At 37.4% G+C, this 21124-nt stretch overlaps 1 protein-coding gene across 1 annotated transcript; it reads right to left on the bottom strand.

Moving 5' to 3' along the window:
* Nucleotides 1-1390: 1390 nt before the first annotated feature.
* LOC127656443 (protein FAM131B-like) lies at nt 1391-16305 on the bottom strand. The gene is made up of 6 exons (XM_052144773.1): nt 16200-16305; nt 14081-14305; nt 12052-12192; nt 8423-8724; nt 5687-5935; nt 1391-2026 (listed from the first exon to the last, which is right to left on the bottom strand). The coding sequence occupies exons 1-6, from the start codon at nt 16297-16299 to the stop codon at nt 1805-1807; spliced, it is 1239 nt and encodes a 412-aa protein (XP_052000733.1). The 5' UTR covers nt 16300-16305; the 3' UTR covers nt 1391-1804.
* Nucleotides 16306-21124: the final 4819 nt, after the last annotated feature.

Genomic DNA, 21124 nt, shown 5'->3' with positions numbered 1-21124 from the left:
AACTGCATTTAGTATCACTCATGAAGTTATTGATGAATGTATTCTGCTCTGGTCATTGTTAACACATACACTGACTTTAAGGACGAGTATCCTGGTCACCTACTCATTCTCCATGCTGCAACACACAATTTAATTTACAACACAAGGCCAAATCTGAACATTTAAAGGAATGTGTGTCTGTTAGAAAGAGGTGATCACTGAAGAAGAGAATTTGACAAATCTCACTGCACTGCCAAAATGAATTTTCTTAATCAGTATTTTTGTCTTGTTTTCCAACAAATATACCTAAACGTCCTTAAAACAAGATATATTTTCCAGAAAATAAAACCAATTTCATAAGATATTAAGACTTGTTTTCAGAATAGGTTTTTTTTTCATGTTTGAAACATAAATCTAACAGAATTTAGCAAGGTTTACATTACATAAGACAATTGGGTGAGAAAAATAAATTTAAAGGGATAGTTCACCCAAAAGTGAAAATTCTCTCATCATTAACTCACCCTCATGCCATCCCAGATGGGTGTGACTTTCTTTCTTCTGCTAAACAACACAGACACATTTTAGAAAATATTTCAGCTCTGTAGGTCCATACAATGCAAGTGAATGGTGACCAGTTTTTGAAGCACCAAAATGCACAGAAAGTCAACATAAAAGTAATCCATATAACTCTGGTGGGTAAATCTATATATTCAGAAGTTATATGATAAATGTGGTTGAGAAACAGATCAATATTTAAGTCTGTTTTTACCATAAGTTCTCCTCCCAGCCCCGTAGGTGGTGATATGCACGAGGAATGCAAATCAACAAAAATAAAAGAAGAATGTGAAAGTGGAGATTTATAGTAAAAAAGAACTTAAATTTGTATCTGTTTCTCACATACACCTATCATATAAATTCTGAAGACATGGATTAAACCACTGGAGTAAGTTTATGCTGCCTTTATGTCCATTTGAAGCTTCCAAATTTTGGTACCAAATCACTTGCATCATGAGGACTTACAGAGCTGAAATATTCTTTAAAAAATCTTTGTGTTCAGCAGAAGAAAGAAAGTCACATATCTGGGATGGCTTGAGGGTGAGAGAATGAGAGAATTTTAATTTTGGACTGAACTATCCCTTTAATTGCAGATATATTCTTTGAAAACAAGTCTTATCTTACAAAATTTGTATCTCTAGTAAATGCATCTTTTTTTTTTTAAGGGCGAAAAAAAAGAAAAAAATACAGATTATCATACAAAATTGGTCTCTTATGGTAAGTGTCTGGGTGGGATCTGAGGTACATGTGCAGAATTTGTGATGATCGGATCGGATGAATTATTTATTTAGTTGTTTTTTGTTTCTAAGAAAATAATCATGTTATTATCATTATGGTTTATTACTATGGTTTATTGTCTTTATTTTGAGAAAAGACTGTCACCACTCCTTGTAAAAGCATGCAAATATTTATCTGAATCTTCTTCATATTCATCTTCCTAAATTCCATATACCTCAATCTCTATCGCTCCATTCATGTCTGATTTTTTTTTCATTCTTTCCTCCTCCCCCCTTGCCATGGATTTCTCACTCCCATTCTCTGCCTTCCTCTTTCAAACATCCAAAATATAAGGCTTACAAAAAAAAAAAACAGCAGCGTTCACGTACGTAAGCAGTGCATAAACTTTCAGATCTGCTGTTTTCATTTTGGGTTTGAGAAGTCACTTGAACTCCATCACAATGTTGTTTGATTCCTGAAAAAGGAGTTGATATTGTTAGATAATGCTGATTGAAATGTCTGTCAAAACCAGCCCAAGTCTCACTCTTGTCACTTAGTTGGCTGCTGTGACGTCTACATGTGAGGATTCTGCCTCCTCCTTCTCTTCCAGCTCCTCAATTACAGACGGTGAGACATCAGAAGCCTTACGCTCTTTAAATGGTTCTCCAGGGGCTTGACCTGGACTGCTACCTCCTGTTGAGGTCACTTCCTCTCTCTGTGTCACTGGGGATGGAATTAATGTCACTGGTTCCATACATAACGTTATGTCTATCTCCTGGAAAACAAGATATTGGATATTAGTCTGGGTACAAATATTCTGTATTGGGTTCTGTATTGTACTATATTTGTATGTTTGTTTCAATTTTGTATGTAAAAAAAATGGCACAGGTGCTTTAAGAACTGATTTTGACTATGACTCATACCTGATTGCAAGGTGTTAGTACAGAAAACATAAGACAGAATTCATGTTTTACTTTCTGCTGACTGAAATAGTAGGGTATTAACTGTCTGCAGAGATTTTGCTGTTGACATTTTGAAAAATATATGATGACTCTCCTTGACTGTTTATTATTTTCTCAGTAGCATAAGCATATATGGAGCTGTTCAGCACTTAGATCACAGTGAACCCAAAAAGTATTTGGACACTTAAGAATTTATGAATGTCAATGCATTAGATAACAAAAAATCACTCCAAAAGCTGCATTTATTTTCAAGGAAAATCACAATCACACACTTCTAGATTAAACATAAAAACATTTAATTATAAGACAATAGATATAATGTTACACATCTGGACACTTTCTGGTAGTCAAACATGTGGACCATGTCCATAGTTAATGTGATGAACTACATCTGTGTGACCTAACTTGATACATCCACTAAAAATTAAGTTAAAGGTTTATCCCAGATGTTTATGACTTTCTTTCTTCTTACAGAACACAAAAAACACTTTTAGAAGAACATTTCAGCTCTGAAGGTCCATACAATGCAAGTGAATGGGTACCAACATTTTAAAGCTCCAAAAATCACACAAAGACAGCATTTACATTTATGCATTTGGCAGACACTTTTATCCAAATCGACTAACAGTGCACTTATTACAGGGATGTAGCAGGGCGAAAGGCGGGGCCGTGTCGTGATTATACACACCCGGCTCTCTTGTCGCACCACCGTCTGCCATCGGTCTTTATCCCTCTCGGAGGCTTAATTAGCCTAATAAGGGACCGGGTGTGTATAATCACGACCCGGCCCCGCCCTCCGCCCTGCCACATGGGACAATCCCCCCGAAGCAACCTGGAGTAAAGTGCCTTGCTCAAGGACACAATGGTGGTGGCTGTAGGGATCGAACCAACGGCCTTCTGATTAACAGTTGTGTGCATTAGCCCACTACGCCACCACCACTCCTATAAAAGTAATCCATAAATCTCCAGTGTTCCCCTTCTGTTACTCATTTGACGTTGTGTTGATGTAGTGACTCCAGGGGCTGCTCTTGAGAGCCCCAAACTATTCTTTTGAGAAAAGGCCAATGAGAATTGGCGAGTGGAATTTGCATGCCACTCCCCTGGACATACGGTTATAAAAGGAGAAGGAATGTCCACTCTCATTCAGAATTTTTCTTTGGAGCCGACCGGAGTGAGCTAAATACTACTGCTGTTCCATTCACCTCTTAAGAATCATATGCTGTTGGATATATTGTGCATTTCCAGCGGGTTTCTCTCCTTCTGCACAACGAGTGCAGATTTTGCCCCTGGGCCCTTCGATAATGCTAAAAGGGTGTATATTCCTGCTAAAGAGAATATTTTCTCTATTAGAGCACACACATTGACATAAAATGTCTTTTTAAAGATGCGTCTTTATAAAGATGCCTTTCCGTCTTTGTGTGTTTACTGGATGTGGTCGTTATCTCTCCACCTTCGATGGTCACGGGCCACAAGGTCAAGGCACTAAAAGAACTGCACATGGGTAGTCCTGATCCCGATGTGCTGCAGGAGCTAAGCTCATCGACTGACCTCGCCCTACGAGCACTCGGGCAGGCGATGTCTACCTTGGTGGTCCAGGAATCTGGTCAAGATGAGGGAAGCAGACAAAGCACATTTTCTCAACTCGCCCATCTCCCATATGAAACTTTTAGGTGACACCGTTGAGGTCTTCATGCAACAGTTCTCGGTGGTGCAGAAGCAGACAAAGGCCATCCAGCACATCTTGCTCCGATAAGGCTCAAGATCCCGCACCCCGTCTGCTCTGCGAGGGTGTCCCCCTGTGGCGGCGAAAGCCCAGATGGCTCCGCCTCAGCCCGAGCCCAGCTCTCGGCCCCAGCGTAGAACCCCCCGCAGGAAGCTGATGCCCATCCGTCTCACGAGCCAGCATGAGGACCCGGAAGCATCCCTGTGACGGAAGACCCAGTGAGCGAGACGTCCGCCATGGAGCTGGTATCCAGACCATTCCATCCCCTGGTGGAGGGCCTGGAGGTAAATCTTTTGTTTCCTTCTCATTTTTACCCAAATTGTTAAAAATAGAGCGATTCCTCACTCCTTGGGTCACATAATTGGTGTTCACGACCACCATTGTCACGGCGACCAGACACTGAGCACTTGCAGCCGGTGCTTCGCGCGCCCGGCTGTGCCATGCCTATGGCCAACTGGTTGTGAAGATTTTCGAGGACAACCCGAGAGGTCCTCTTTTCAGTCATTAACCTGCCCTATGCCGGATACGCAGAACAAGGTAAGTGCTTCGAGGTTTCCCTCAGCGCAGCCACCTCAGGACGAAGCGACACTCCTTGACGTGGCATCACCTGCTCCTCCCCGCAGTGAGGCCCCATCTCGAGGTGCGTCAGATGCGATCCTCCTTTAGTGCCCCTCGCCCGGTGCTTGGATGCGTGGCTAACGCTTTCCAACCCGTCGCAGTGGCTGGCCAGGACCATCTAACTCGGCTACGCGATTCAGTTTGACAGGCGCCCGCCCCAGTTCAGCGGTGTCCGCTTCACTTCAGTGCAGGGCGAGAACGCCGCCACCCTGCTTACGGAGTTTGCGACCTTTCTTTGCAAGGGCGTGATAGAGCCTCTCCCTCCAGCCGAGATGGGGGAAGGGTTCTACAGCCTTACTTCATCGTACCAAAGATGGGTTGTGGCCAGTCTTGGACCAGAGTTCTGAACCGGGCCTTACACAGACTCCCGTTCAAGATGCTAATGCAGAAACACATTTTGACATGCGTCCGGCATCGAGATTGGTTTGCGGCGGTAGACTGAAGGATGTGTACTTTCAAGTCTCGGTTTTACCTTGACACAGACCCTTCCTACAGTTTGCTTTCGACGGCCGGGCGTATCAGTACAAGGTCCTCCCTTGCCTCTCCCAGTCCCCTCGTGTCTTCACGAAAGTTGCAGAGGCAGCTCTTGCCCCATTAAGGGAATATAAATTCTCCACCCCGCCCAGTAGGTGGCGCTATGCATGAAGAATGCGAATCACCAATAAAAAAAACTGTTTTTCATCCACAGATATTATATAGCTTCTGAAGATATGGATTATAGCTTCTGAAGATATGGATTAAACCACTGGAGTCTTATGGATTACTTTTATGCTGCCTTTATGTAATTTTTGGAGCTTCAAAATTTTACTCACCATTCACTTGCATTGTATGGACCTACAGAGCTCAGATATTCTACTAAAAATCTTTGTTTGTGTTCAGAAAAAGATAGAAAGTCATACACATCTGGGATGTCATGAAAGTGAGTTAATTATGAGAGAATAAAACATTTTGGGTGAATTATCCCTTTAAGTTAGTTCTGAGAAAAATTCTAAGATCAACAGTTTGCAGATGCCTCTTGGTTTGATATTTTATTATCTAATTCAGTGATATACTAAAAATTTTAATTGTGGCTTAAGTGATCAAATACATTTCAAGGCCAATGTACCATTGCGCATGATTTTTTCCTCCTCACATTGATCTCTTCCTCCTCCTGGGCTTCCAGCAATGGTGAGTGGTCGGTCATCATCTCCTCTGTTAGATGTCCCTCTACACCCACAGGTATGCCCATGTAGCCAACCATGTCTGCCTGATATGTTTCTGTATGCCCCGCCCCCCACAGATCCACCAATGGCGGGTGAGTACGAGAAGGCAGACTGTGGACAGTGCTGTTCGGAGTAGCTTGTAAAGAATGAGTTGCACTGTGTAGTCTTTGTTCCAGCATCTGCAAAGAGACAGAAAAAATGCTTTGAGTTTCCATTAGAACTAAAAGAACCTTGTTTTTGCAATAGCTGATGAGATTTGAAGTGTCTGATTCCTCATTTGCTTCAGTGAGACCTTAATTACTGGGATGATCAGTGACTTCTGGTTAATGATGGAACCAAATTAATGTAGTATTTAATGCTCTTGTTGCTGATGCTGCAGTGGCCATTGTTGAAATAACCACTGGGAATTGTACTAATTTAAGTCCAACCTGACGCTGTAGCTGAAAAAGAGCCAGAGCTGATGTTGCCAGAGCTTATGCTGTAAGCTTATGTATTTTTTGTTACTGACTTGTTGTTTATACTAATATAAGATCAGTTGCAGCAGTCTTATGTGCCAAGAGCTGGCACTTGAGTCTTAAGGATTACTTTTATGCTGTCTTTATGTGATTTTTGGAGCTTCTGAGTTCTGGTCACCATTCACTTGCATTGTATGGACCTACAGTGCTGAAATATTCTTCAAAAAAATCTTTGTTTGAGTTCTGCTGAAGAAGGAAAGTCAGACACATCTGGGATGGCATGAGGGTGAGTAAATGACAAGACAATATTCATTTTTGGGTGAAATATCCCTTTAAGGGGCACATTTTTGTGTATGTTTTGTAGTTGTTTTTATGTAAACATGTGCTAGATGGATGTAGTAGGGTGTGTTTTTTTGTTTTAGTTTTTTGTTTTGGACAATTTCAATATTGTTTAGTTAAAATTATTTTTTATCAAGTTTGCAAAAAATACAACTGTCCCACAGTTGTGCCATCATTTCCAACAATTTTGAAAATGGCAAAAATAACATAAATCTCCTGTGATGCATCTGCACTGTTGGATATTGTTAGCAGACAAATGTAAAACTAGTGAGAGTGTGAAAAATGTTTTAATGGGACTTGACTTTGTAGTAAAGTCCACAGTAGATCTGGAGTACTCGAGTTTGGACTCAGACTCGAGCATGCAGCTCTATTAGCCCCTGAACTCGTAGACGTAAAGAGTTGTTTCACTTTGTTTAAGCAATCACACGCACACACATACAAACATGCACAGGCACACTCATCAGTTAACCAATATGCTTGAATGTTTCTACAGAGACTACTGTATAATATTGACTAAAGAGGTGGCTGGCATGACAAAAACATAAAGAGGGGTATGTATCCAATATAATAGCAACTAAACAAGGCAGTTTAACATGACACAGGACCTGACAACTGCTAAAATTACATGTGCTGTTTGTGCTGAAAAGACGGTTTTCACATTGCGGTTTCATCGTGGTTAAATAAAAATCAAGAACTTAATTGAGTCCAGGCACCCTCATCACATCTTTCACAGTTTTCTAAAAACAGCATATAGCAATAACAATACATAAAAATAGTATAATTATTGGATATTAAGTATTTTTAGGTGTAATGTTATCCACACAGTGTTGTCAGCTTTAACTGGTCCATAATAGCTTAATGAATTATCTGTGTAACTTTTTAAATAGTCGGGAGAAAAAAGGGTTATTGCTAAAACAGACAGCAACTCTAAACAGATAAACAGCATCTATTTATTATTAAAAATAAATAATAAAATTGAATAACTCTGGTTATTGTTGAAGTTTGTTCAGCAGGATACTAATCATAATATATATATATATATATATATATATGAAATTCAACAGAGGCGCTTTGTTACATTTATATTGACAAACTGTTTGTGGAGCGGGACTTGGTCATGTGTCTGTCCCTGGGGAGTGAGGAAGCGGTAAGGGCCATAACTTGATGATTTAATGATACATAACACTTGTGTCTCGTTACAGTGACGACGGAGATGGGCTTGAAAAGGTCGCCAAGAACGCCAGTGAGGGAGAGAGAGAACGACACGAGAAACCAGTGACTGGCGTGTATTAGTATATATTTTATTTGCGGCTTGAAAGCCTGTGCCTTATTTGTGAAGCTGAATGCTTGAATAAAAGCTGTAGTACCTGGACGGCTTTCCCGCTCCATTCTTGCTCGAACTTGTTACACTGTTTTTCTTACTTTTGAAGTTTAAAATAAGCTTAAAATATTGATGTTGAGTTTACGGTTACAATTTAAATTCAGATGAACAGATTAATCCGGACTCGACTCGGACTCTGCCTGTTGTGGACTCTGTCTCAAGTCTGACTCGGCCCCTTTTGGACTCAGACTCAACTCTGACTCGACTAAGGTGGACTTGAACCTGACACTAGTCCACAGTGCTAAAAGTACCCGACCCAGTTATAAGCTGCTTTATGATCTGAATTCAGAGTTTAGCATGCTACACGTGGCAATAACAGACTCAGAAGTGAAACTCTACTTGTCACTGCTACACCTTGCATGAATGCTATAACCTGTTAAAATGAGTGCCGAAACAGGCCTTTGTTAGATTTGTAGTTTCATATCTCATTTGTAGTGGATTCAGATGCTCCTTTTGTTACAGAGGCATATGGGAGTTGTGGTTTTACTCACCTGTTGTTGTTGATACTGCATTAGCTGTTGTTGCTGAATCTGGTGCAGGTGCTGGATCTGCTGTAACTGGCTCTGATACTGCTGCTGCTGCTGCTGTTGGGACAGGAAGTGTGCTGCTGCATTTGGTTCATATCCACCCTCAGTCCCCACTGCCATGACATAAGAGCCAGCGGCGGGAGAGGCCACACCTGACTGCTCATTACTGATCGGCTCCCAAGCATCAGAGGAAGAAAGGCAGTAAAGACCCTGGGAGACGTAATTGTGAGGCCACACCTCTGCAGAGGAATGGTGCACTATCTGGTCTGTATGTGTGAATGACAGAGAGAGAAACAGTTTGAGGGATATTAATATGAAATACATATTTTTTTAAGAATATCATTAATTAGTAATGAATTAAAAGATACTGGAGGATTCATCAAGAATGAATTGAGCCTGCTGATAGCATTGATTATTTGCCTGTGCCATCTGCGTTGTTTTAGCTCCGGTTGACTAAATAAAGATTTAGGTATCTTTAGGGATCTGGATATACAGTATGCCTGGTTATAACACTCTTTTCCATGATTTGATCATCATTTGATTAAGTACTGAATTTTGTGTTTTGCAATCTATAGCCCTATTTAGACGGGACTAGTTTTCCCTGAGGAGGTTAGAGAAATTATTGTTTCACAGACGTACTTTGTGATTTTAATCCTGTCTGAATATGACAAGTCTGTATTTTTTTCTAACACAACCTCTGTAAAAAATTCCAGAGCAAATTATTTACTGTTTTTTGGCTAACTCAAGGGTCCTCTGAGAAATCTAATCCTGTCCGAATACAAATGTCTGTGATAGCTGATACTGAATTTTACTTATTACTAATTGTAACTCAAACATCATTTAGAAAACTAAGCCCGTCCAACTAGGGCTTATAAGACACCTAAAATAAAATAGTAAGTGGTTAGTGAAAAAGACGTGCAACTGTTTAGTGAGTTTGTCCCAATGGGTAATTATGCATAAAAGTTAAATTATGTGTCTTTTTTTTATATTATAATTTTGTATTATGCGAGAAAAACCCATTGAGTGATATGAGAGATATTAAACTAGCACACTTATAGAAAATGTGTTGCCTGTGAAAAAGGTCAATTATAGAATTAAGCAGTCATTTCACAATAATGTTTGACTGCAGGAAGCCTCAATTGACCAATCAGAATCAAGTATTCCAAAAAGCCATGTAATAATCATAATTACTGATCAGCATCTTGAGGAAGGCAAATGGATTGTGAATAGTGATAAACATCTTCACAGATAAACAAGATATGTCTGCTTACAACACTCCAGACATTCAATGAATAAAGGGGCTATCATTGCACATCAGAGGAGTATAATAACAATATCAATTTACATGTTTATCATTTCACTGCTTACTGATTGCTTACTGACTAATTATGCTACAGTCAATGCTTTTAAACAGGGGTTTTCAAGCTGGGGGTCCGGGGCCCCATTATTTACCAAATTTAACATTTTGCCATTTCAGTTTAATCAAAATGTTGTCTTCAGGTTTGTGCATTTAACATTACTCAACTATTGTGAAGATAAAATATATGTTGTAAACGTACTAAAAAGTAGGCTAAATAATATCCAGATAAATAGGGGTGCACTGACATGAAAAGTTTTGACCAATACAATACCGATTTTAACAAATAATTATAAGGCCGGTACTGAGAAAAAATATATAAATATTATAAACTTAATATGAGGCAGTAAATACATGTAATTAATAATAAATAAACAATCTTTTTTTTTTTTCATGTCACTGATTTCATTCTTATGCAATCATAAGCAATATGAAAAACAGATGGTTGATATTAGCGGCTTATACTGATGGTTATACCCAATGGTTTTAATTCGGTCAATAACTGGCCGAAACATTAGTGCATCCCTACAGATAATATTTTAATAATTTATTAATAATTTATTATAATATATTATAAAATAACATTATAAAAGCAAATTATTTAAACCTTGTTTATAATATTACACACACACACAAAAAATCGAATTTGTTTCTCTGGTCTTCATGCATAAAAATATAAAGCTTATATTTTAGGAGGAGGTCCCTCGCAAGGTGACTGTTATATTTGAAGTGTCCTTGGCATAAAAAAAGAAAACACATCTATAATGCAATGAGAAGACATAATGAGCAGCTGATATATATATTTTTGACCTCTCATTCACAACCAAGTATTGACATTTTCTTTGAGCCAAATTGTGTTTCTTTTTTCAGTGGCGAGATATTTTCGAAATTATAACTGATTATAAAACAATCTTGAATAATAAGTTCACATCCCTTGCTTCAGCATTCCCAGTGGCTGCCATTGTGAAAATAAAATGACTGTTCACATTTCACCCCTCAGGCTGGGCAGAAATAGAATTCTTATTTACTGAGAAAAATGGCTTTTGTAATGTAACATTGAAAAAGTTTTTCTCTACATAACTCTTTTTTATCTTCTGCTATTTAACTCTCACTACTTTCACTCTCTTGCACATGATGTGGTACTGGAAATGAGGCTGCAGCCTGATATTCTTTTTGTGGTACATCCATTTCAGATGTTGAAAAAAGTACCATCTTGATTTCCTATTGCCTTTATAGTGTGAGACTGCGAAAGTTACTTGATCAGAGATTTGTTACCACTCTGCCTTAGCATTTCACATTACTGATACAATCACGTCTGTGACATGTCAACAGACAAGCAGATGGCTTTCGTTGTTCTGAGCTCTCATTTGAGACTGTAAGGCTGTACTGAACTGTTCAGTGGATTAGTTTCTCTTCTCCTGAGAATCACTGGTCCCTGACATTTAGTTATTAATTTATTCAAAACTCAATGCACGCTGAATTCCAAATCAGCGGCAATATAGCACTCCCTCCCTCTCTCGGGGGCTCTGTTCTTAGAGGAACTCCTTAGCTTAAATAAAGGAAAAACAAAAGAAATATAGTTGGGGGCATTAACCATATTAATTAATAAATTTTAATTCCTCACATTTATATTTTTTACACCTAGTCTTTGATCTAATATGGAAAGATGGGCTTAAAGGAAATTGTTGAAAAACAAAGCATTTAATTGCCTAAATAGTAACAGCACTCATTAGGGATCACACTGTGACAGATATATTGTTAAATTGCTTGTACTGCTAACTTTTAAGCCTTAAAGTCAACGTAAATTGTTATTTGCAACACATTTTAATTTGTAATGTGAAAACTCAGTGAATAATCAGTGTGAAAAAAATTATGGATGAGAATTGATTTTATCCATCACGAATTTATTAGATGGTGAAAAGTGGGTGTTACATACCAGAATGGAGCCAGACTGCATGAGAGTTTGCTAAAACAATGCCTAAATAGCTATTTGGCTGTTGATGATGTCAACAGAAAAGGAAAGTAATTTGAGAGGCAGAGCAAGTTATTACATTTTGATTGAAGATTATGAAGACATAATGCTTTCCTTCAGAATAACATGCACTAAATAAGACCAGGAAAGTGCATTATGAAAGTAAACAGGGTCAAGTTTGATTTTATGTTGACATTACACACAGCAGGGAGCTGTAGTTATATGGGCCTACAGTCTATGCATGCTGGGAAATGTAGTCAGTACCTCGGCTGGTGATGCTCTCCTGGTTGGCTTCGCTCAGGTGGGCCACACTCCCCTGGTTAGATTCAATGCTTGTGCTCTCTCCATCCATAGAGGTCCAGGCCAACAAAGTCGCCTCGGAGATGGCAAACTGCTGAAGCACTCCTGATAGGATTCAAATTCAGGAGTCAAGACTGATTATTGTAGGCCAGTACAAACTTCAAATCTTCCTAGTTTAGCTAGGTTTAAATTGTACAGGTAAGTATAAGACTAAGAATAACGGTTACTTTTGCATGACATTGTGATCCCATTGTCTGCCTCAATGAGACATTTAACACATATTTACTTGCCATTTTGAAAGCAGCAGCATTTCAATTGTCAATATTTCAAAAATATCCACTTTTTCTCTTTTTTTGATCAAAATTATGATGTCACATCATCCCTCACTACGTCTAATACCACCTGTCCTCAAACCAAATTCAATACTTAACAAAGATTAAAATACCCTGTACCTGTATATTAATTTTAGAAAAATACAGAAATATACATAAAAAATATAACATTAATTTTACAAATTTGCTCTTACATTTTTTTGGTCACATTTTCTGCCTGATGGTGTTGACAACTCAATAGATTAATTCAACAGATTATATTCTCAATTATTTTGACGTGAATATCTCTAAACATGTTTAACCCTTCTGCTGTCTTCTGTCATTTTTGACCGATTTTATTTATATTTTTTAATAAAAAGGGTTTCCTTCATCAGAGCGGTACAAGGCTTGTTGACCTTTCCTACATTTACAATTTGAACACACACACACACACACACACACACACACACACACACACACACTGAATTAATTCTATGAATCTAGGTTGTTTTATTAAACAGTGTTACACCTTTTTTCTTCCTAGTCAAGAGTATAAGAAAAAACAAAGAATTACAATTAAAAACACACATGTTGTTCTTCCATGTTTTATGGGGACTTTCCATAGACATAATGTTTTTTATACTGTACAAACTTTATATTCTATCCCCTAACACTAACACTAACCCTACCCCTAAACCTAACCATCTGAACGAAGACTGTAGAAGGGTTGACATTAATCCAATTTTATTAAACTTTTATTTTGTTTTGTCCCTGTATGTAAGAATAAGTGCACTGCTTTAAACCAAGAGTAAGAGATGTAGAGGGTTTTTATGTCATAATTGTTTTTTTATCACTTCAACACATCAAGAAATTGTGTTCAGGAATTAAAGTCAGTAATGGACATACTCAAGGACACATAGACATTTTAAACCTTGATTTCCATCAGTTACTAAATCCTAATCTCTTTCACCTGGCTATGGGAATGCTATGAATTAGAATCATCTTTTCAGATATGTCATCATGAATAAGAGATGGCGATAAATATCCTAGCCACATTCCCGGCATTCTCATCATTATAGATAAAGCATGATGATGCATTATTGCACCTGATCCTATACTAAATCCCAAACAGACTGCAAACTCAACACAGTCTATAGGCTTATTGTATTAACTATACATTATTCTTAATGTATCAGGCACTTCCTTGCTCAAAGTTGTTACATTGTTTTTACTACAGGGACAATCATTCTTGTGCACAACGTGGTTAAGTGCTTGCTCAAGGGTACAATGGTGATAGCTCATGAGTCGAACCATCTGGGGTTTTAACTAATAGGTCAAGTTTTTGCTGGTTAGCATGGCCCAGTTAGCCCCTTCTGGTACATGGTGTAACTACACCATCTACACCCAAAAAGCATCTGTGGCAGGGCGGAGGGCGGGGCCGGGTCTTGATCCTACACACCCGGTTCCGTATTAGGCTAATACAGGACCGGGTGTGTAGGATCAGCATCTTTCTTTATTGACTGCCATTCAAAAGTAGCCGTGTATTCTTACAAAATATTTTTTTTCAAAGCAACATATTTTAGTGCATAAAAAGACAGTATACCTTTGAGCCCTAGAGTTGTTATGTGTCTCTCATATTCTCTTTATCTGTCTTATTAGCTCTGTCTGTAACTGTCTATCACCTGCAGCGAAGCGAGCCTCCTTCTCTCCGTCACTTAGATCACTGTATGCGTCATTCTCCAGCTTGCGCTCACGTTGGAGGTGCAGGCTGGAGGTCCGTCCTGCAGGGTAGCCCCCCACGCCCACTGTCTGCATGCCCCAGCTCTGCCACTCAATCATATGAGCCACACGTCCCTGGGCCATCGCTGTCGGCTTTGTCACCTTGTCCTTCATAGACCGAGACACTCCTAAATTGGACAGACAGACAGATGGGTCGATGAAGGGACAAGAAAGTAAGTGTGTGGGAGAGATATACTGCTCAGAAACGGGGGAGGATGGGTGGATGTAACATGAGCAAATGAAGATGAGTGAGTAAAAATTGGAATATATTAGCGTAGTAGATCCAATCAGAATAGACCTGCAATCCAGTTTTGGGTCACAACCCAAACTAAATAAGAAAATGCAACTAATCATATGATCAGGATAGCAAAATAAATAGGATTTACTTTAAAGGAAAAAGTGGAACTCCTTCCATCTTTTGATGTTAACATCAAAGGCTGTAGATGCAATCAAACTCTATGGTACTATGGCACAAATTAATCTGTTACTTCATAAGAGCTAGCCAAATAAAGCAGAAGCAAACATTAACTGGTTGTATGACATGCCCTCTTGCTTAAAAACTAGCCCAGACTACATTAAAGTACGGAAGCTCTGAACGGCAAGGTGAAAAAAAAATCACTCTGTAATTTTTTTGGTGTCTTAGTGCCTTCCTGAGATTATGTCCTACAATTTAAAAAAATAAAAAATAAAAAAATACTAAAATAAAATAAAAAATTATTAAAATGGAGACAGGAAAAATTTAGAGAAAAATATATATATATATTAGTTTGAGAATTATTATTATTATTTTTGTTTGTAGGATATAGGCTCATGCAGGCAAAGACAACTTAAAAAAAACTATTTTCAGCTAGTGATTTTTTTTCTCTCCACCTTACGGTTCAGGGTTTCCTTATTAAAAGTTCGCTTGCAACAAGGATAAACACGGTTTGAGTCACAATGTGTTTTGTGTGGTGAATTATTGGCCGCCAACAGCAAAATAAAATAAAAATAAAAAACAGAGATATTTAGAAACCAAAACACTCAAACTGTTAAGACTAGACTTATACAGTATTTGACCCAGTGTTTATTGCTACCAATGCAATGCTAAGTAGATGATATATTTTACAATTGCATTAGTCCAAACAAACAGAGCTAATTCAGACATCTGACAAGCTCTTAAGTAATGCCTAATGAAATGATATACATAAATTCTTTAAGTTCAAGTAGAAGATCTGTAAAACAGAGAACACTGCACTGCACTTCACTGCACATTACAGCATTACAAAAACACACATACAAGAGTCTGAGACAACAATATTACAAAACAGCACAACGACTGATCTTCACAATTCACTCCACAAGCAATTTACATTCAAAAACCTACATCTCCCATCAACCACCACTTAGAATGAAACGACAAGCCATGTGATGATCAATGTCATTATTGTTAATGAAAACTAAAACTTAAAGCATTTTCATTAACTGAAATAAACATATCTGGAAAAACAGTAACTAAACTAACATACATTTACATTAAAATCTAACTAAATTCAAAATGACCACAAATTAATTTAAAATTTAGTTTTTGACAAAGTATATTATAAAAAGTTTTACTTTTACAACCTGCCTTCATTAAACATGAAAATGCCACTAGATAGAAATATTACCAGTTGGCCCCCGAGAAAACAAACTTTGACAGCCCTAAAATACTAATACTAAAATATCATTTAAATAACCTGAAAATTAATCTGACAAACTAAGATAAAACTAACAATCAGAGTAAAAAATGAACAAAAAATGTAATTGAAATGAAAACACAATTAAAAATTCAAAACTTGATGACAATACACTGTAGAAAGTGTATCGATTAATTTTTAGGGATCCACTATTTGGATCTTGGAATTTCACCAATGACAAGAGTCATTGGCGAGTGATGTACATAGAAAAGGAAAACCCACAAGGGTCCATGTTGGCTCCAACTCCTCCAGCCCAGTCTGGAGCCAACATGGGGTCAGTTTACCATTTCACAGGACAGACACACACCTGACACACCTGTCAGAGAGGACTTAGCCAAAGCACCGATTCCATAGGCATTGGAGTTTCTCTTCTTCAACCGAGGGAGGATAGAGGTTGTGTCCTCCATGGACAGCTGAAATGAGGAAAGGCATTCAAGAGAGAATAATGGAAAGAAGATGAAGAAATAGATGGAGCAGGAGGAGATTTGAAATGCCAAATTTTGTGTGTTGAATTTTATGAAAGAAAAGAGGTGATGAGAGAAGTTTAGGTAGAGTGTTAGCACAGTGGTTGCAAGAGGTTGTAAACACTACATTTCCCATGTAGCAGCCTGCGTCTTAAATTAATTTGCATGATGGGAAGTGTAATCTTTTTTCAATTACATCTGTAATTTCTAACTACTATGGCACACAAAGTCACTGCAAAAGTGACAGATCAAAGGAAGGAATGGGGTGTGAGATTCTACTGTGAATCACAGGAACATAACAAAAGGAAAGAAAAATGGAGGAATGAGATTCACAACACTTACATTGATTCCATCCCATGAAAAGTCTGTTCGGCCATACTGAGAGAGAGAGGAAGGAGGGATGGGAAGAGAAAGGAATGGGAGGCAGAGTTGGGGAAAGAGAAGAAAAGAGCAAGAGAGACGGCCACAGAGAAATGAGGAGAGAGAGGGGGATTGTGACAGAACAAGGCATTTTAAAAAACATGTGAAGTAAAGGAGAAATTGAGAAATAAAAAAGAACAGAGGAAATCAAATTCTGATAAACCCATTAATTGCCCAGACTAAGAGAGAGGTGGAATAAAGCAGTGATTCATTCTGTTTGTTGTTGATATATTACATGTTTTTTTCTTCTTATAATTGGCTCTTGAGGGCTATCTGTAACAGAGTGTGATGGTGGTAAGGAAATGTTTTTCATTTTGGTTTGTTCTGAGCAAAAACTGTATTTTTTCGGTTCAGAAGTTCTGTAGCCACCATTGAAAGGGTTACTGGTTAGAAAAAGAAAAAAAAAAACAATGGTTAAAAACTTTCTTTTTAAAATGACAGCACTCTGCACTAAGGGGTGGGTGAAATACCAGTTGCAGTGCTGCCAGATCGTGCAAGAGAAGCAAGCAACATGTCTGGAAAAACAAGCTAAAATTAAGCCTTTTTTTGTGTGTGTGTGATTCATCAGAATATAAATCATAACAAACAGTTAATTAACAGTTAAGTAAACATTTTATTAAAGATCTGATTCTGAGCCAAAACCCGGCAGCATCAAATTTGTATTAATGCATCATATCTATTCTTTGTATCTGGATTAGTCGTGCATGTAAATGTAGTTATTATATTTAGTTGTTAAAAAGGTCTTCATTCACAGAATGTGACATCCACAACAAGCAATTAAGTAAAGAAATGTGTGATACAGCAGTTTCCTTCAGGATAAAAGCACATGTTTCATTTTTTTGGGCAACATGATGAAATATACTGTGATAAATTCTATGACCTTTAGTTTCATGAAACAACTGAACAAAATTAAACCAGTTATAACCAGTTCCTAGCATTTAAAAATAAAGTTTTCACGATTAAAAATCGCTTTGTTCTTGTTTTCGGTTACGTTCTGCAACGTTCGTTTGTCGTTTTCATTTTCGTTCCTTGAACCATTTTTAGTCCCTGCAAGGGAAACTTGATTTTCACATTTTCTTAAGGTTTTAGCATGTTGCTATGCAGTTGCTTGGGAGTTCTGGGTGGTTATTTACAAGGTTAAATTGATAGGTTTAAATTCTTAGAAAATTAACAGTACACCTCTCCTCAACAAGCCACATGATTTTATGCATCATTCATGTTTGTAGTACAGTGCATTTGTAGCATAGAGTTGATTATGGAGGGTTTAAAGGCAGAATTGTGAAGCTTATTATTTTATAAAGGCACTTACATTAATTCTTCTGTTAAAACGTGTGTATTATTTGAGCTCTAAAGATGTTTAAATTGCCGTTTTTACAGTTGATTTAGGGTTTATAGTCTAAAATGAGCTATAACTTTGCACAGAAAAGGTTAATATGCTATTTTATCACAATAGAAACATGTTAGTGCACATATTGTTTAGGTCTTGTGTCTATACTTTAGAAACAGAGTGTATTTTAATGTTTATGGATCTGCCCCATTCACATGTGGGTGATTCTCGCGAAATTAGACATGAGGTGTCATGAAACATTTTGATGATAAAAGTAAATGCTATCAAAATAAGGATACAGTTGTAAAAACATCTCTTCATGTACTATTTTGCACATGATTTCAAATGACATCATAAATACCAATTTTGTTGTTTTTTCCACATTTAAGGGGAAATTTTTCATTACCGCAACGTGTCCATGACTGGATTTGTGTTCTTTGAGATGGAAATATTTATAATTAAAAAATATAAAAATAAAAAGCTTCAGTGCATGTTATACTATAAACATTTACAGTAAAGAAACATGTGGTATTTGTTGATCATTGGTAAATGTAGTGACAATAATAAGGAATATAAATGTGTCCAAGACCAATTTTCTCATTCTCCGCAACAATTTTCAATCATTGTTTAAGTCCTCAAGGAACTAACATTTTCAAGAAATTTTGTTGGAAGGGACATAATTGACTGTGACACTCAAGATGGCTACCAGGTAAGCAGTTCTTATTTTTTCTCTCCAAATAAAAGTTAAAATTTTGTTTGTCATAGTACCTACACAACTTTTTAGTTCTCATTACTGAAACATGAGTTTGTGAAGTTTAAAAAAATGTTGCCGTTTTAATTTTTTGATTACTATATACCCCGTTATGGTCTAAATATAAAAAGAGAGGGAAAGTTTAGCTAACCCTCATTTAGCTTCCACAGTTAGCAAGAATGTTTAAGGTCGCTCATCCTCCGCAACACCATTATCATTCACCGCAACAATTGAAGGCCTGTTGCGGTGGAGATACTCAATGTTTCGGTAATGAGAAACAGACTTATGAAGGAGGGACAATCACTATAACTCTTGCTCATTTCAATATAACTTCATATTTGCCTTAAACACGAGTAAAATGTATTTAGCCTGCCTCTGCCATCCAGCACCCCCCTTCCCCTCTCCCGGATTTGTGTACCCAAATGTTGACAGATAACAGGCTGCGTGTGTGACATGACACGAGATTAAACAACTCGGCAACGCGACGTCGGAAAGTACCTCCTACTCTGTATCGAGGAAATGTATCAGATTTCTGAACCCTCTGTCCTCAACTATGGAGAACAGCTGGTCATCCAGGGCCATGACTTCCATAATTTTCCTTGTAATTGCTTTGGTCTTTTCGCTGCTCATTCCAAGGAATGATAGGAGAGGCTGCTGACTTGTGACTGGCTCTGAGCTCTGGCTAGCTTTAGCCGCTTTCATTTTTAGCTTCTTTTTTAAAATGGGCATTTTCAGCTGGGTGATGGTGTTTTGAATGTCTAATTAGGTTTGTTGTTCTGAAAGTTATTGTGGTGGTTCCCCCACGGTTTACTTTGGCCTTACAATTATTACACATTTCAAACTTTATATATACTTCACTCACACAGTGAAGATCTCCCACGCCAACCACATGTTTACATGTGGCTGTGACGTTATTGCCTGCACCGCTGGCAACAAAACGGACCGGCTTGGAATCGGTAAGACGTGAGGCTGACCGGCCGGTTACCAGTCCGGGCATGCGGAAAATCGGCTAATTCCGGTCCCTGGCCGGTCGATCGGTGCATCTCTAGTACAAAGCAGTCGTTCCAGTTGTTTGTTTTAGTTGTTTGACCAACTCATAAATCGAGTTGCTGCTATTCAAGTTCTTCACATGAAATTATTCTCAGAAAAAGGTTGTGTGGTTGAATGTCAGGACCAAAGTGTTTTAGCTAAACTAAAATCTTTTTACAAGCGCACATGATGCTGTTACATTTAAATGTTTCTCAGGACCACATGATAATATGTTACATTGAAAAAGTTCTCATGAACACATGATTATATGTTATACTAGAATGATAATATTTATACTAATGGTTGTATATTTGTTAGTACTACAGTGTAGGCTACATGACATGATTCTTTATGAGCATAACATTGTAACTTATATACACAACACTTGTTAACACAAGGCATGGTACTGTGATGATTACTGATAAATGAGAAAATGAAACTCTGTTCATGAAATAAATATTATTTTAAAAATTGTATGCATTTTAAATATGTAAAATAGGGTTAGGCATCAAACCCCTTTGTCAACAGTTAATGTGTGAGCTAAATCTCATTTCCGAAACATTGATTCTCATTACCGAAATGGCATTTTCATTACACGTAACATGTATCTTTTTACAAATTAAGTAATAATTAGATAATCATATTTTGTTTTAAAATGTATATACATATTACACAACACTACTTATTTAAGGTCTGCTACATAACAAATGTGTATGTTATCTATTAGTAAAACAATTAAATAAAAGAAATTGTAAATCATCACGTATGTTTCGGTAATGAGAGAAAATAAGGAAATTACAAAAAATAATAAATATGAAAAAGTAATCTCTCCAGAGTTTTACATAGCTTTGAGCACGAGTAATAAGAGTCTACTTTAACATTAGCCAAAAATACACATTTTTAACCATATATTTAATGTAATGTCATGTTGCGGTAATGATAATTTTTTATGGACTTTGTCTAAAAATTTAAATAATTATATAGGAAATATTTTTTTAAATCTTGGTTATAGTAATTATTTTAAAAATAATGGTTATAGTAAGTTCAGACCTTAATCTTATATGTGCAAAAAGAAAATTGGCTTTAAGGGCATTTTAAAAATTCTGATGCTGGACACCTTCTAAATCTGGATTTCGTGAGAATCACCCATATATGCCCCATTATAAGTGCCTCGTTGTAACCATGTTTGCTTTTATTACAGAAAAAGAGAGACAAGTCGGAATTAACAACCTAGTCTAATT

This window comes from Xyrauchen texanus, chromosome 15 (assembly GCF_025860055.1).
Source record: "Xyrauchen texanus isolate HMW12.3.18 chromosome 15, RBS_HiC_50CHRs, whole genome shotgun sequence".
Taxonomy (NCBI): domain Eukaryota; kingdom Metazoa; phylum Chordata; class Actinopteri; order Cypriniformes; family Catostomidae; genus Xyrauchen; species Xyrauchen texanus.
This window is presented reverse-complemented; position numbering and strand designations above follow the sequence as displayed.

Coding starts and splice junctions, on each gene's coding strand:
- LOC127656443 (XM_052144773.1), bottom strand. CDS start 16,299: ATGGAGGACACAACCTCTATCCTCCCTCGGTTGAAGAAGAGAAACTCC. Junction 14,306..16,199: donor CTCTCTGACAGGTGTGTCAG/GTGTGTGTCTGT, acceptor TGTCCAATTTAG/GAGTGTCTCGGTCTATGAAG. Junction 2,027..5,686: donor AGGAGGAGGAAGAGATCAAT/GTGAGGAGGAAA, acceptor CTTGTTTTCCAG/GAGATAGACATAACGTTATG.